The sequence below is a fragment of the Sinocyclocheilus anshuiensis genome, unplaced genomic scaffold, assembly GCF_001515605.1.
Source record: "Sinocyclocheilus anshuiensis isolate Anshui unplaced genomic scaffold, SAMN03320099.WGS_v1.1 scaffold118, whole genome shotgun sequence".
Classification (NCBI taxonomy): Eukaryota; Metazoa; Chordata; class Actinopteri; order Cypriniformes; family Cyprinidae; genus Sinocyclocheilus; species Sinocyclocheilus anshuiensis.
In genome coordinates, this window is record NW_015546020.1 from 385180 (window position 1) to 399037 (window position 13858).

General features: G+C 39.0%; 2 protein-coding genes across 4 annotated transcripts in view; both read left to right on the forward strand.

Moving 5' to 3' along the window:
* The window catches only part of LOC107698569 (SWI/SNF-related matrix-associated actin-dependent regulator of chromatin subfamily D member 1), a 19494-nt gene extending 11294 nt beyond the window's left edge, over positions 1–8200 (forward strand). For both annotated transcript variants that reach the window (XM_016499611.1, XM_016499612.1), the window contains exons 2-13: positions 503–675; positions 789–831; positions 1165–1287; positions 1424–1546; positions 1654–1770; positions 1882–1983; positions 2084–2245; positions 3935–4032; positions 4119–4254; positions 5231–5353; positions 6738–6839; positions 6947–8200. In XM_016499611.1, the coding sequence (XP_016355097.1) occupies positions 503–675; positions 789–831; positions 1165–1287; positions 1424–1546; positions 1654–1770; positions 1882–1983; positions 2084–2245; positions 3935–4032; positions 4119–4254; positions 5231–5353; positions 6738–6839; positions 6947–7000 (1356 nt within the window). In that variant the 3' untranslated portion in view covers positions 7001–8200. The remainder of the gene's footprint in view (positions 1–502; positions 676–788; positions 832–1164; positions 1288–1423; positions 1547–1653; positions 1771–1881; positions 1984–2083; positions 2246–3934; positions 4033–4118; positions 4255–5230; positions 5354–6737; positions 6840–6946) is intronic.
* A 1236-nt stretch (positions 8201–9436) lies between these two features.
* On the forward strand, positions 9437–12432 carry gpd1b (glycerol-3-phosphate dehydrogenase 1b). 2 transcript variants are annotated; one of them, XM_016499625.1, is made up of 8 exons: positions 9437–9553; positions 10323–10500; positions 10737–10877; positions 10973–11111; positions 11235–11347; positions 11431–11667; positions 11749–11855; positions 12126–12432. In XM_016499625.1, exons 1-8 carry the CDS (start codon positions 9513–9515, stop codon positions 12220–12222), a joined length of 1053 nt encoding a protein of 350 aa, XP_016355111.1. In that variant the 5' UTR covers positions 9437–9512; the 3' UTR covers positions 12223–12432. The 2 variants fall into 2 exon arrangements, with proteins under 2 accessions (XP_016355111.1, XP_016355112.1); XM_016499626.1 differs by lacking the exon at positions 9437–9553 and adding an exon at positions 9760–9841.
* The last annotated feature ends 1426 nt before the right edge of the window (positions 12433–13858 follow it).

Here is a 13858-nt window from a genome sequence, read left to right on the forward strand (position 1 = left end):
ATATATATATATATATATATATATATATATATATATATATTTTTTTGGACTTGATAAATGGTCCTAAAGTGAACCCGACAGCTTTCACAGCTTGTGCACTTTTAAGTGTTTTACAAGTTTTACAACGAGAAGGCAACCGTCAGCTGGAGAAATGGTGCTGTTTAAAAAAAAATCATATTACTGAAAAACGAAATGCTTTGGTAGTTATAATGGTTGCCCTTTTTATAACCACAATTTTGTAAAATTAGTGTTAAATTACAGCAACTTATACCTCATTTTCTATCATTAAATCCTTATATGTAAATATTAAAATTATATGTATTATTATTGTTGCCATTTATTTAGTTAAATATTGATTTGTACTGTGATATATGCTAGCATTCCATATTGCTATCTCATATTGCTTCATAAATGCCAGGCCAGAACAAGATAGCCAATCAAAACGGCTGATCTCCTTATTTTTGTCCATTCGGTTAATCGTCCTTCGTTCCTATCTTGGCAGAGACCGGGAATGCCTCCAGCCAATCGTATGACCCCTCAGGGACCCTCCATGGGACCCCCAGGTTACGGGGCCAGTCCAGTGTCCCGCCCCGGTATGCCAGTCATGGACCCGTCCCGCAAGCGACCGCCGCCAAATCAGATCCAACAGGTCCAGCAACAGAATCGCAACCAACAGTAAGCCCAGTTAACGCTTCACTTGATGAAACAAACCTGATGATTTTGCTAGTGTGTAACAAATCATTTGAAGTGCTTAATTGAATCTCTCATGGTGCTGTTTTTCATTTTAGTGCCAAGAAGAAGAAAATGGCAGATAAAATCCTACCTCAAAGAGTAAGTGGTCATGAAAATTATTTTTAACTCCTCAAATGTGTCTGAAGTGTCTTCAAGATGTTTAACTAGTGGCATAATTTGTACAAGTAGATAGCCTTGATTTTTTTTTTTTTTTTTTAAAAAGCTCTACAATTTGAATGTAATCAGTTTGTTTTTTCCTGTGCACTTTTTCAACCCATGCAAATAAGAAAAACCTTGATAGATGATATTAGCCGAATGCATTATTCGAAAAGAAGTGTAGCTCAGAGACTGAAAAACTAAAGTTGTGGCAGATTATGATGAAAACAGATGTGGTTCAAAAAGATCTTGATTGTGTCTGTGGCTTTATTTCAGATCCGAGAGCTTGTTCCTGAGTCTCAGGCATATATGGACCTGCTGGCGTTTGAGAGGAAGCTTGATCAGACCATCATGCGCAAAAGACTTGATATTCAGGAAGCGCTCAAGAGACCCATCAAGGTACATGCAGATCCTTTACCAACAGTGTCCTGGCTGTCTTCGGACTCCTTTAGAGGAACAACATTGTTTGTTGAGCTTGAATCTGGAACTACATTTGATCGAAAGACATCACTCTATATCTGTTTGTTCTATGCAGCAAAAAAGAAAACTACGGATATTTATCTCCAACACTTTCAACCCTGCCAAACCAGATGCAGAGGACGGCGAAGGAACCGTTGCATCTTGGGAGCTGCGTGTGGAGGGACGACTTCTTGAAGACGTAAGCAAGATTCTGTCATCTCGCAGTGTTTCAAGTCAAACTCTTTATTGTCTATGTAGAAGTACGAGATTATTTCTGTAAACTCTGAATGTGTTTCTCTGTATCAGACTGCTGTGTCCAAGTATGAAGCCACCAAGCAGAAGAGGAAGTTTTCTTCTTTTTTCAAGTCTTTAGTGATTGAGTTGGACAAAGACTTGTATGGACCTGACAATCATTTGGTGGAGGTGAGATGCAGAACAGTGCATTTCTCAGCTGTGGTACTGTCCACTAGATCTCTGTTGTTGTCACTTTTGCGCCAGTTTTCAGTCATTCAGGTGTGTTTGTCTTGATTTCAGTGGCACCGAACCGCCACAACTCAGGAGACAGATGGATTTCAAGTGAAGAGGCCGGGAGATGTTGGTGTCCGTTGTACTGTACTGCTTATGTTGGACTACCAGGTGAACACAAACACATGTTTCAGAAACTACCAGCAGGTGGCGCTCCACACTGTTAGTAAATTTGAGGAATTGTGACTGAGCCAAATTGTTCTTTTTCTAGCCTCCTCAGTTTAAGTTGGACCCCAGACTTGCCCGGTTGCTGGGGATCCACACTCAGACCCGACCCGTGATTATTCAGGCTCTATGGCAGTACGTGAAGACCCACAAACTCCAGGACCCTCATGAACGAGAGTTCATCAACTGTGATAAATACCTCCAGCAGGTAACAAATATTAGAGTTTGTCTTTTGATGCTTTTAGACTGGAAATACCTGCTTAGACTTGACTGCAGGAAGTAGCATATAAGCTAGATGTTCACAATATTGCTTTTTTTCGATTCTCTTGCCTTTTTTGTGTTCGGTATGGGTCAGATGGACTTTGCGTAGTCCATATATGTGCTGTCAGAGGCTTGAAAGTTGGTTTAATGCATCTTTTAACCAGGATAGTGGCTGCAATGCTAATGGCTTCAGATCTGATTTATAACCCAAAACACATGGGGCCTCATTCATGAAACATTCGTAAATATAGGAGTAAATTCTGAGTAATTTGCGCGTAAAACGGATCTTCCCGAAAACTCTCCTCCGGATTCACAAATGCTTCGTAAACGTCCGATTTAATAGTTAAACGTGTATGTTAATGAATTCCAATCATTGGTAAATAGGACGCTAGTGCACGCTCATTCACAATTACCATAATCCCCGCCTATAATTACAGCTATGCAAATTGCGTGTCCAGGAACGCAGTGGAATCGCAGTCTACTTTCTCAGGTTTGGCTCCAGTATATTGCATAAATGCAAAAAAGACTAATAGGCCATATGCCTAACAATAAATATTCACTAACGCCAAAGCGTTTTTAGCCTGCTGAAAAATGTCAGGCGCTCTTCTTAAAACGACCAGCTGGTGGCGCTTGAGAATGCTTTGGTGGCACAGCGTTTTTCCAGCTGTCGATTTGGTTGCTATGATGTGGAATATCCACGGCAGTACATTTTGAAGAATATTACTAAATATAAAAATGCAGTAACCAGCAATGTTAACTTCTCTATTGTTGTTCAAGTAGGATGATTGGTCGGTGTAGTATTTGTCCCGCCTCTTGTCCACTGATTGGACGGCTGGGTAAAAAGTGACCGTGACAAGCGCTGTGTTTTACCTGTAGCTAAACAGTTTATCAACTCTCGGCTACAAAAAAAAAAAAGAGCAAGCAAACATGGCAGTCCATCAAAATTCGGTGTCATCAGTTTGCCAAAAAGAACACAGAACGTTTTACGCACCATTTACACATGGCAGGGAGCAGGTGTAAATTTCTTTGGTACCAACTAACATTTTGAAAATACGAACACTTTCATGAATCCGAAAATTTACGTCAGAACAGCTTTACGAACGATTTACACAAACATTTATTCTGCTCGTGTTTCATGAATGAGGCCCATGATTTGTTTATTTCTCTTATAATTTGCATAAATAAAATAAATAGCTGTTTTTACTTGTTCTAGATCTATTATTTCTTGTTCTAAATCTATTAAAACCCAATAATTGATGGTTCTCCTCGTTCAAGATCTTTGAAACACAATAATTGTCAGTTCTCCTTGGTCAAGACCTTGGAAGCCCAATAGTTGGCAGTTCTCCTCATTCTAGATCTTTGAAACCTGATAATTGTAGGTTCTCCCCATTTGAGATGTTTGAATCACAAAAACTGACTGTACTTATTAATATTTTTTTTAAAGATAAGATTACCCAATTACCCCAGTTCTTTTTGCTCTAGATATTTGAAACACAATAATTATCAGTTCTGATTCAAGATCTTTAAAACCCTATAATTGTCAGTTCTCCTCGTTCAAGATCTTTGAAACCCAGTAATTGTCTGTTCTCATTCAAGATCTTTCTGATCCAATAATTGTTGGTTCTCATTGTTCTAGATCTTTGAAAGCCAGAGGATGAAGTTTTCTGAGATTCCTCAACGGCTGCATGCACTACTGATGCCTCCCGAGCCAATCATCATCAACCATGTCATAAGGTAACCGTCAACCACATGATGTCAATCAGAATTGCTGTTTCTGCCTTGTCTGTGATGCAACATCTAAACATCCTTTTGTATTTCAGCGTGGATCCCAACGACCAGAAGAAGACAGCATGCTACGATATAGACGTGGAGGTGGACGACACCCTGAAGACCCAGATGAACTCTTTCCTGCTGTCCACGGCCAGTCAGCAAGAGATCGCAGGCCTTGACAACAAGGTACAAAAGTTTTGCATGTGGCCGAAAGCCTCCAAAACCTTTGTTCTGGCTGAATAAACAGTCCTCAAAGTGCTCAGCACATCACTGCAGGGGGAGCGCCATCGTTGCCTTTGCACTGTTGTTTTGTTGTATATCCTGGGCTTTTCTGCTGCATATCAAAGTGACTCTTGGCAACACGCCGATCTGAATGTTTTCGAAAGTTTTTGTTGCGGAAAGAAGCCAGGGAGTGGTCCAGGAAAAAGCATCCTGCTTTCTGTCAGCTCTGGACATGTTTAATTTTATTCCTCTCTGTTTGCTGAAAATCTTGAGTAGTCTAGTAACCACTTCAGGGATAGCAGCCGGACTCACCAGGGTTACATTGTTGCCACAGTTACTCCGTGCTTGATGTAATCATGGTTTTCAGCTCGAGTGATTGTGAATTGATGGAATTGCTAAGACAAATCAGCTGTGGGTTAAAGTTCAGTTCCTTTGGATTCCTCTATAAAAGTTTATGTGGCACCACATTCAACCAAAAGTGGATTTGTGATTCATTTGCTGACATTGCATGTTATGTTATATTATATCTGCATAGTAACATCCAGGCTCTTTAAAATATTGGCATTGGAAATATTGGACAATCGCTAGTGTTTATAAACTTTTTAATTTCTTCTTATATTTGACTAAAACGTGCTGTGAACTTTAACGCACTTAAGACCATTCCCCTTTGACCCAGTTTGCAACAGTCAAAATCTGTCCTTCACAGTCAAGTGGTTGACCTTTGTATATAGTGCCATTTTGTGTTTATGAAATATCAGACTACAGTAAAACCTGCACGATGTTAACCAAGATTGATTGTGATTGCTCTTATACAAAGTTCGATAAAGAACTTTATATTGAGTACACATCCAACCTAGTGAACCAGAACGAACTGTTGTGTTATTAAAATGTTGTATAATGGTAATCATGATCCCGCATGTATGCTTGCTTGATCCTTCAGATCCATGAGACCATCGAAACCATTAACCATCTGAAGACTCAAAGGGAGTTCATGTTGAGCTTCGCAAGAGACCCGCAGGGCTTCATCAACGACTGGCTCCAGTCTCAGTGCAGAGACTTGAAGGTGAGACCAAATGCTTCAAGGAGAGTGGCATCTAAATCACTTCATATTAGTGTTGTCACGGTACCAAAATGTCAGTATTCTGTACCAATACCAGTAAAAATCCACGGTTCTTGGTACCAATTTCGGTACCAAACCAAAACACAAAAACATGCTAATTAAAACATTTGACTATACTTTCATTTAATCCAAACTGTGTAAATATTTAATTTTAAAGGGTTTTTAAATCCTTCTAGAGTTATTCAGCCAAGAATAACAACTAAGTTAGCTAAAAAAAAAAAATTACAAAAAGCCCAGAACTGCTTTTCTGACTGATATGACACAATGTTAACCATTTGTACATTCTCTAACACGCATATTTTAGATTCACAATTCATTTAAAAGCCTCTGGTGTGTAAAAATAGTAAATATCACCATGTCATCCTGTTTTTTTTTAGCCTAATAAAAGTTATAGGAGCATTAAAAAGTTAATAAATAAACGTAATTCTAATGCTCATTATATTAGCGTTAGCCATAATGTAATCAAATAAGCGCTGCTCTCAACCGCTGCTTTATCAGGCATAACAGGCGAGATGAAATGAGAATGACATCCATCATTTTCTGAAGACAGTCCGTTTCCTTCAGAAATACAGTGATATAAAAACTATTTCGACTTATGAGTACTGCACGTGTCAGTTTATTCAACGAAGTCAAAGCCTTTTGGAAAATCTATTTGTGGCGGTGAGTTTTGATATCGTGGCGGGCAGCAAATAAATCAATGTATGGGAAACACTGAAAATTTTAAATGAAACTTACCTGCTTGAACTCTTTCATTTGATCCGGGTGTCTTTAAAGTGTTTTGTTAGTTTGGTGTTTGGTACCGAAGTACCGGGTCTTTTGACAACACTGCTTCATATTACAACACTTTTTGCCCTGGTTCCATGATAATATCGTGTTTTTATGGACACATGAAGTTGGAAGTTCCATTTTATCTTCTAAAACCTGCAGGGTTCATAAGTGCTTCTGCTAAGTTCTGAGTTCGCTAGCCGGAAGAGGTTGTTTAACCTTCGCCCGGAGCTGTAGTCTTTCTCCATCTGTATATTTGCTCAGCTGAGTGTTAGTTAGTGGACTGACTGGACTTGTAATGATTGTGGGGGTTGGGAAAGTATTTCACAGGCATTTGTATGTGATGCTGAATTTCTAAACAGCTAGGGAAAATAAAGCCTGCGACTGTTTGCTCAATCATAATTTATCAGTCTAAAAATATCTGTTGCAAAGCAGTTGCATGTATTTCCTTGGGATTGAAGGTTGTGACGAGTTTCCGAACGTGTGTTGCTCCAGACAAAAGCCATTAATCAGTAACCGTTAGATCTTGTTCTGCTGACGTCTGAATTCGGTGTCCTTGCAGACGATGACAGATGTGGTTGGAAACCCAGAGGAGGAAAGGAGAGCTGAGTTCTACCACCAACCCTGGGCTCAGGAGGCTGTGTGCCGATATTTCTATTCAAAGGTGATGCTTTTACACTTATTTAGCCACTGTGAAATTTGAAATCTGAAAGGTTGCATGGAAAATCAGTCTCCTTTTTATTGACGTTTCTCTCAATTTTGTTCTCTCAGGTTCAGCAAAGGAGACAGGAGCTGGAACAGGCTCTTGGCATTCGAAACACATAAGCAAGCTCGCGGCCGTTACGACACAGGACCAGAGGGGGTTCTGGGTAGCAAATGTCCTGCTGCTCTGTGCTGCAGACGCTGATCATTACAGTTTATCTTGTGCTGTCCTGCTGTAGCTGCCCAGGAATACCCCTTATACAGAAATTACCTTATTTTTGTTGTGACTCTGCCAAACTGTTGTCTGCTTATTTTTACATATTTCAAGGTTCCCACGTGACTGAATCTTTGTCAAGGTGATTTTGCGATGCTGTCACTTCGGAAAATGTAGATTTCTGACCAAACTGACAGGCTTTGTTGGATAATTTTGTTAATTATGTAACTAAATTCCAAACGCAAGAATGCTCTTAGACATGCTAATGTTTGAGCCCATTCGCCACTTTCCATATTAACCAATCAGCAAGAGTTACTTTTTGGAGGGGTCATTGTTTAAGTTATCGATATTGTCCTTGATATTTTAATGTTCTCATAATATGAACTTTATGAAGATCTAGTCTAGTTAAACATAGATGACTGATAATGACATAGTGTAGTACCTCAGCTCTGTGAAGATGAATTATTTGGAGCAAGTTCCTTGAACAAGTCTGTTGACATTAAAGGTGAGCTCACTTGTTAGCATTTTCTGCAATGCTCGATATATAAGATTTTTTCATAGCTCATCTGTTTAATAGTCGTTTAGGTCCACAAGATTAGATGTACTGCTGATCGACCTGTTTGATGATAGATCTTTTGGTCACAAGCTTTGTCCTGGACTTTAAAGTACTTCCACTCTAACCTCGCTGTGATATGTATTGATATATTTAGAGAAATGTATTCATGGTTTATTGGTTCATTTGATTAATTCTTATTAAAGTCAACTTGTCACTCTATATGTGAACAATATGAAAACCTGCCAGTGCAAGTACTACTAACTGGTCATGGCTACCCACAAAACGTCTAGGAAAACGGTCAAGTGTTTTAATGCTGCAGAGAGGCAGTGGGTTCTTCCACTCGAGTAATTCAAAGCATTTAGAAGTTAAGTGCTAAAGACTTTAACATTCTGGGTAGTTTAAGTTTTAACTACATTTAGTTGTTTTCCTAAAGTCATGTATTTGTTTTGATTTTTATATCTTAAAGTCTTGTATTTCTTTATTTTCTTTAATGGACCAAATGTTGTATTTCTCTATTAGCCCTTGTGTTGTAATAAAGATAATCTTGTATCAATGCTCAGCCCGGTGTAAAGTGAAATCAGTGCTCTTAAAGGGGTCATATGATGCCTTTTTAAAGATTATTATTTTGTGTATTTGGTGTAACAGAATATGTTGACATGCTTTCATGTTCAAAAAACACATTTCTTTTCTACAAAGTCCCTCCTTCCGACGAGCGCAGTCTGCTCTGATTGACGTTTGCCGTTTGCATTCTGATTGGCCGAACTCCGCAAGCACTCGTCGGAAATGTAACGCCCCTTACCATAATCGCCAGCTTCATCTTTCAAAATAAATGTAAAGACAGTAAATAATGTCATTAGTTTTACCATCAGTTCAAGCCCGAAAGGGGAACAGAGTCACGTGACAAACACCGTGATGAAGCTGGTATGTGTTTGCATTACACAAGCCGCGGTTAAGACAGCTGACTCCACTGTGATGTGACCCTGTCTCTCTCTCTCGAGGTGTGGAATTAGAACTGCAAGCATACTCAGCACAAGATCGCTTCATCTGGAAAGCATCTGCTGTGTACAAACATCTGATAGACATCTTTCAGAGGTCAGTTTTACGTACATTCTAAATCATAAACATCGTAAAGACATCTTCTAAACGTCTATTTGGCATCTGAAACGTCCTATAGTGTACTGCAGATGAGCAAACACTAAAAAATACGTCTTGCAGATGTAAATGCAGACGGCAAATAGACGTCTCCGTGATGTACGTATGCTATCAGGGTCACGTTTTTTGGATTAGCCAATTGTTAACTGTAATAAACTGAGGCACAGTTTTGGCGCCTAAATGCCAACTGAACTTTCTGAGAGATTAATTAGCACAAACATGTTTTGTGTACTTTTTAAGTGAAAGAAGTTCTGTTTTGTTTGTTCAAATAAACAATTATTATTATTGATAACATGCATACTTACATTTCGACGAACCGTTACCACGGGAGTCTTTGTGAAAATGCGAGGTCGCGTATTTAACCGTGCTTTGTGATTGCAGAAATGTTTAAAAATGCTACTGACTAGTTTTCTGTGTAATAGCCTACAGAAATGTCCACCTTGTGGTTTCGAGTCTTAACAGTTAAATCCCACGTAATTCGCAACCTAAATACAGTACGAGTGATAGTTTCTAATAATAATAAATCATCGGATCATTGGTCAGTAGTCAGTCCTGTCTTGAATTGCGCTCATGTATGAGGAGAAATTAGCCAATACGCGTCAAGGGGAGTGAGGAGCGTTCAAGGGCTATTTAAAAGAGCGCCCACAGGATTCTCTCCGGTCCGTCAACGGCTCTCAAACACAGAAGTCCTCCAGCCGGGACAGACGCGCAGTATGGCGGCCAAGAAAGTCTGCATTATCGGCTCTGGCAACTGGTGCGTGACATTTACATTGCGTGCATGTCCAAATGTGCATTGCTTGGCTTGCTGAGGTAATATTTGCTGAGTAATGATTGACCCAGGTGTCCAGTGATCCTTATTAAACCAAAAGAATAGGCTGCAGTATTTTCTTTCTGACCCATAAACTTCAGGCTGTTTTATGGTGTTGCAGATACTGAAGCAAAGCTGTAAGTGATTGTTTTACACTGTTTTTGCTGGTTAATGTTTTACAGTAATAATGCAAAGCTACTGACTGAAGTACATTTGGAAACAGCCTGTTTTAAGGTACAAACGGAAGTTATTTCTATTTTAGGAAGTTGAATAAATGCGGTTGAAGCAAAGCTGTAATGAACTGGATTATTATTATCAGCCATAATTAGTGTCTTAATTGGATGTTTTATGCTTCCAGTGTTATAGGATTATTGTTTATATTTAGAAGTGTTTGTTTATGATTGCAGACACAATTTTAAGAGTTGTATAATGTTTGAATATCTTCAAATAACACTATATAGTATAGTACTTACCAAAAACCAGTGGTAAATGCGACAATGTTTACCACTTCAGCACCTGTTCCCAGTTGCAACAAAGTCAGGAGCCAACTTGTAGTTTAGAGAATGTGTCACAGTAATGAAGTTCTCTTCTAGTTCTTCTGCTAATTAAGCCCTCAGTAGATGTGCAGCTGTCATTACTTAATCCAGCAGCAGCATTGGCTGCTGTTTATCCATTACAGTTTGTCTGTAATGTCAAAGTTCTCTCATTTCCTCAGGGGCTCTGCCATTGCCAAGATAGTGGGCGCCAATGCAGCAAAATACAACACGTTTGAAAACACAGTGAACATGTGGGTGTTTGAGGAGATGGTCAACGGACGCAAGCTCACCGAAATCATCAACACCGAACACGAGAATGTAAAATACTTGCCTGGACACAAGCTGCCGCCCAATGTGGTGAGAACACAAAGCATCTAGAATCCTTGAACTCTTTAACCATTATTGCCAATTACTTGTTAACAACGGTAAATTTAGTGCTGCAGTGGAAATTTAGAAATTAAGCAGTTAAGTTATGATGTAAAGAAGCACATCTTTGCTTACCAATCTTGAAACTCGTAGAAAAGAGTGTGAAAGTGGTGTTTGATATAACAAAAGTGTAATAAATCCAGTGATAAATGGCTGTTTTTCTTTAGGTGGCGGTTCCAGATCTGTTGGACGCGGTAAAGGGTGCAGATATTCTCATTTTCGTCATCCCTCACCAATTTGTGTCCCGAATCTGTGACACCATCAAGGGTCACATCAAGACGGACGCTGTGGGAATGTCCCTCATTAAGGTTTCCTCATATGCATTTGTTTTATTTTATGTAGTTATGTTTCAGTTTGTATCTGGACCTGCAGCACTGTTATACCACTTTGTTTGTTTCGTAAGGGTGTGGATGAGGGTCCTGACGGACTGAAACTGATCTCTGATGTCATTAGGGAAAAACTTGGCATCACCATGACCGTGCTGATGGGAGCCAATCTGGCCAATGAGGTTGCTGATGAGAAATTCTGTGAAACTACGATTGGTAAGTACACGAAAATGGAAATATTACGTTTTGGTAATGACAGAAGGAAAATGTGCCCATGTATGCCACTGTAACTATATACAGCCACTATATTTCTTCAAATTATAATAATCTTGTGTTTAGGGTGTAAAAGCAAAGCTCACGGACCCCTGCTGAAGGAAATGATGCAAACACAAAACTTCCGTGTGACGGTGGTGGAGGAGGCTGACGTTGTGGAGATCTGTGGGGCGTTAAAGGTAAACATCCATCCATTCATTTTCATTCAGTTTTTGAAGCATTTAACTGAATAAAAGTCAAGAAGTCATGGATTTTATTGTAGAACATTGTCGCAGTGGGCGCTGGTTTCTGTGACGGTCTGGAGTTCGGTGACAACACCAAGGCCGCCGTGATCCGTTTGGGTTTGATGGAGATGATCGCCTTTGCTCGGATATTCTGCACGGCCAGTCCGGTCTCTCCCGCCACGTTTCTGGAGAGCTGCGGCGTCGCCGACCTCATCACCACCTGCTACGGAGGACGCAACCGCAAAATCGGAGAAGCGTTCGCTAGAACGGGGAAAGTATGTTTGGTCCTCAGGATTAAAAGTTACATTATTTTTCAGTGTTCATGTTCATCTCTAAATATTTATGTTCGTTGTCAGTCTATTGAGGAGCTTGAGAAGGAACTGCTGAACGGCCAGAAACTTCAAGGTCCAGCAACCGCAGCGGAAGTTCATCAGATCCTCAAACACAAAAACCTGGTGGAAAAGTAACTATCTTTGTGCTCTTCACAATCAGTGCTGGGTAGTAAGATTATTTTATTTAAATCAATGTGATAAATGGGTTAGGTCAAAAGTAATCTAACTGTAATCAAAAGGTAGTCTGATTATATTACCTAAAATGTGTAATGTTACTAACTACAATTTTTTTGTCATGTAATGGACTACAATTTGTAAGTAATCTACCCAGCACTGTTCACAATATGGAAAACATATTTTTTCCTATTTTTCTTATGTCAACTTTCTCTGTTTCTCTGCAGGTTCCCCCTGTTTAATGCAGTTTATCAGATCTGTTTCCAGGGTCACCCAGTCAAAGAGTTCATCACCTGCCTACAGAACCATCCAGAACACATGTAAACGTCATCATGGACATAACGGCTGTTTCAGTTGTTTTTTCATTAACACATTATGAAAGATTTGTCTAAATGTTGTAGATTAACAGTATATAAAATTAGATTTTTGGATAAAATGCATTGTAAATTGGCCTGTTTTAAAGTCCTACACTCTCGCAATTTCCTATTCTGTAATTTTGCAGCCAATTAAAAAGTGCCTTAAAGTTGAGCCCTCGAAAACATTCATTTTCTGGAAAACAAAGTTTCTTTTTCCATGTGCCATAAAAACAGATTTTGTTCACTCTTTGGGTCTGCAAGTTTGTTTGTGAAATCATTAGTGGTTTCAGAAATGACTTAGATCGAAGCTAACATTGAGTCCAGTGTGTCTCTGCACATTGATATTACTCACTAACACACACATGGAATGTGACCTTTACTTTCCAAATCGCTCTCTGACGCATGCTCACCTTTAACATTTTAGGGGTTCAACCTTTGACCTTTTCTTGAGAGCAAGTAGCTCCTTGCCTAACGCAAAATGGTGTATTTCAATTGCTAACGTTTTGCAAACTGGACTGATTTAAATTGCACTGCAGAACAGATCTTATATTTACATTAAATATTAAAAAAAATTGTCCATTGAGTGATTGCACTGTTTTGATTCAACGTTAAAATCATCTCATGTTTATTTTCAAAACTTTCTTTTCATATTCCAGATGGGAAAGATCAGTTGTGTGTCTTATTTTTGGGCCTGTGTGTTGTTTTTATTATTATTGGTTCTAGCTCTTCCTCTATGAGAACAGCAGCATCTATTAATAGCGCACTCTATTGGGTAAAAGTATAACGCTATTTTTGGAGAGGCGATTTTCCGCTTTGGACACTAGAGAGCGATGATGTGCTTGTGATACATTTGCTAATATGTCCAGAAAAGCACATTGTGTGTAATACTGTGAGCTACTATGTGCAATAAGGGATGGGCGGTATTTCAGATACATATTTAAAATACGTAGGCTATTTGAAATACAAAACACTATTTTGTCTTGTATTTAAAGCCTTTGGGAAAAAAATCAAATGTAATTTGTATTTAAATGCATTTAAGATTATTATTTTTGTATTTTGGCTTTTGTATATTGTGCCAGTCAACCTCTTTATCAGCGTGCTGATTTAAGTTCAGACATGAACTCCCCACAACCCCAACATTCATCACGTGAGCTACAGCTGTACAACTCCATCCAGCATTGGGTGAGTGACTTTTCTGGAATAAGATGAGGTGAGGATGTCATGGTCAATTGTACTTGTTTGTTAAAGTTAAAATAGGGCATCATTCAGATTTGCCTTCAGTTAACATGAAAGAAGAAAAGAGCACCAATAAGGGAAAAATATTGTTATATATAGTTTTGATAGTTAATCGGTTGTTTTTCATCAACTAGCTTGTCAATGTGTTTAAAGCATTACTGCATGTTAGGTCTGGGTGATATGACAATATTGTGGCGATGATATAAAGTGTGAATAGTTCAATCAAGTTTACATTGAAAAAAACCTATCGGGGTAAGCAAATATATCCGTGCAGATTTTAGTAGGAAAACGTTGGAGTGGAAAAAGAAGCATGGACGAATGGTTGCAACCATTAGTAATTCAGTCATTGCCAAAAGTTTTGACAGTGA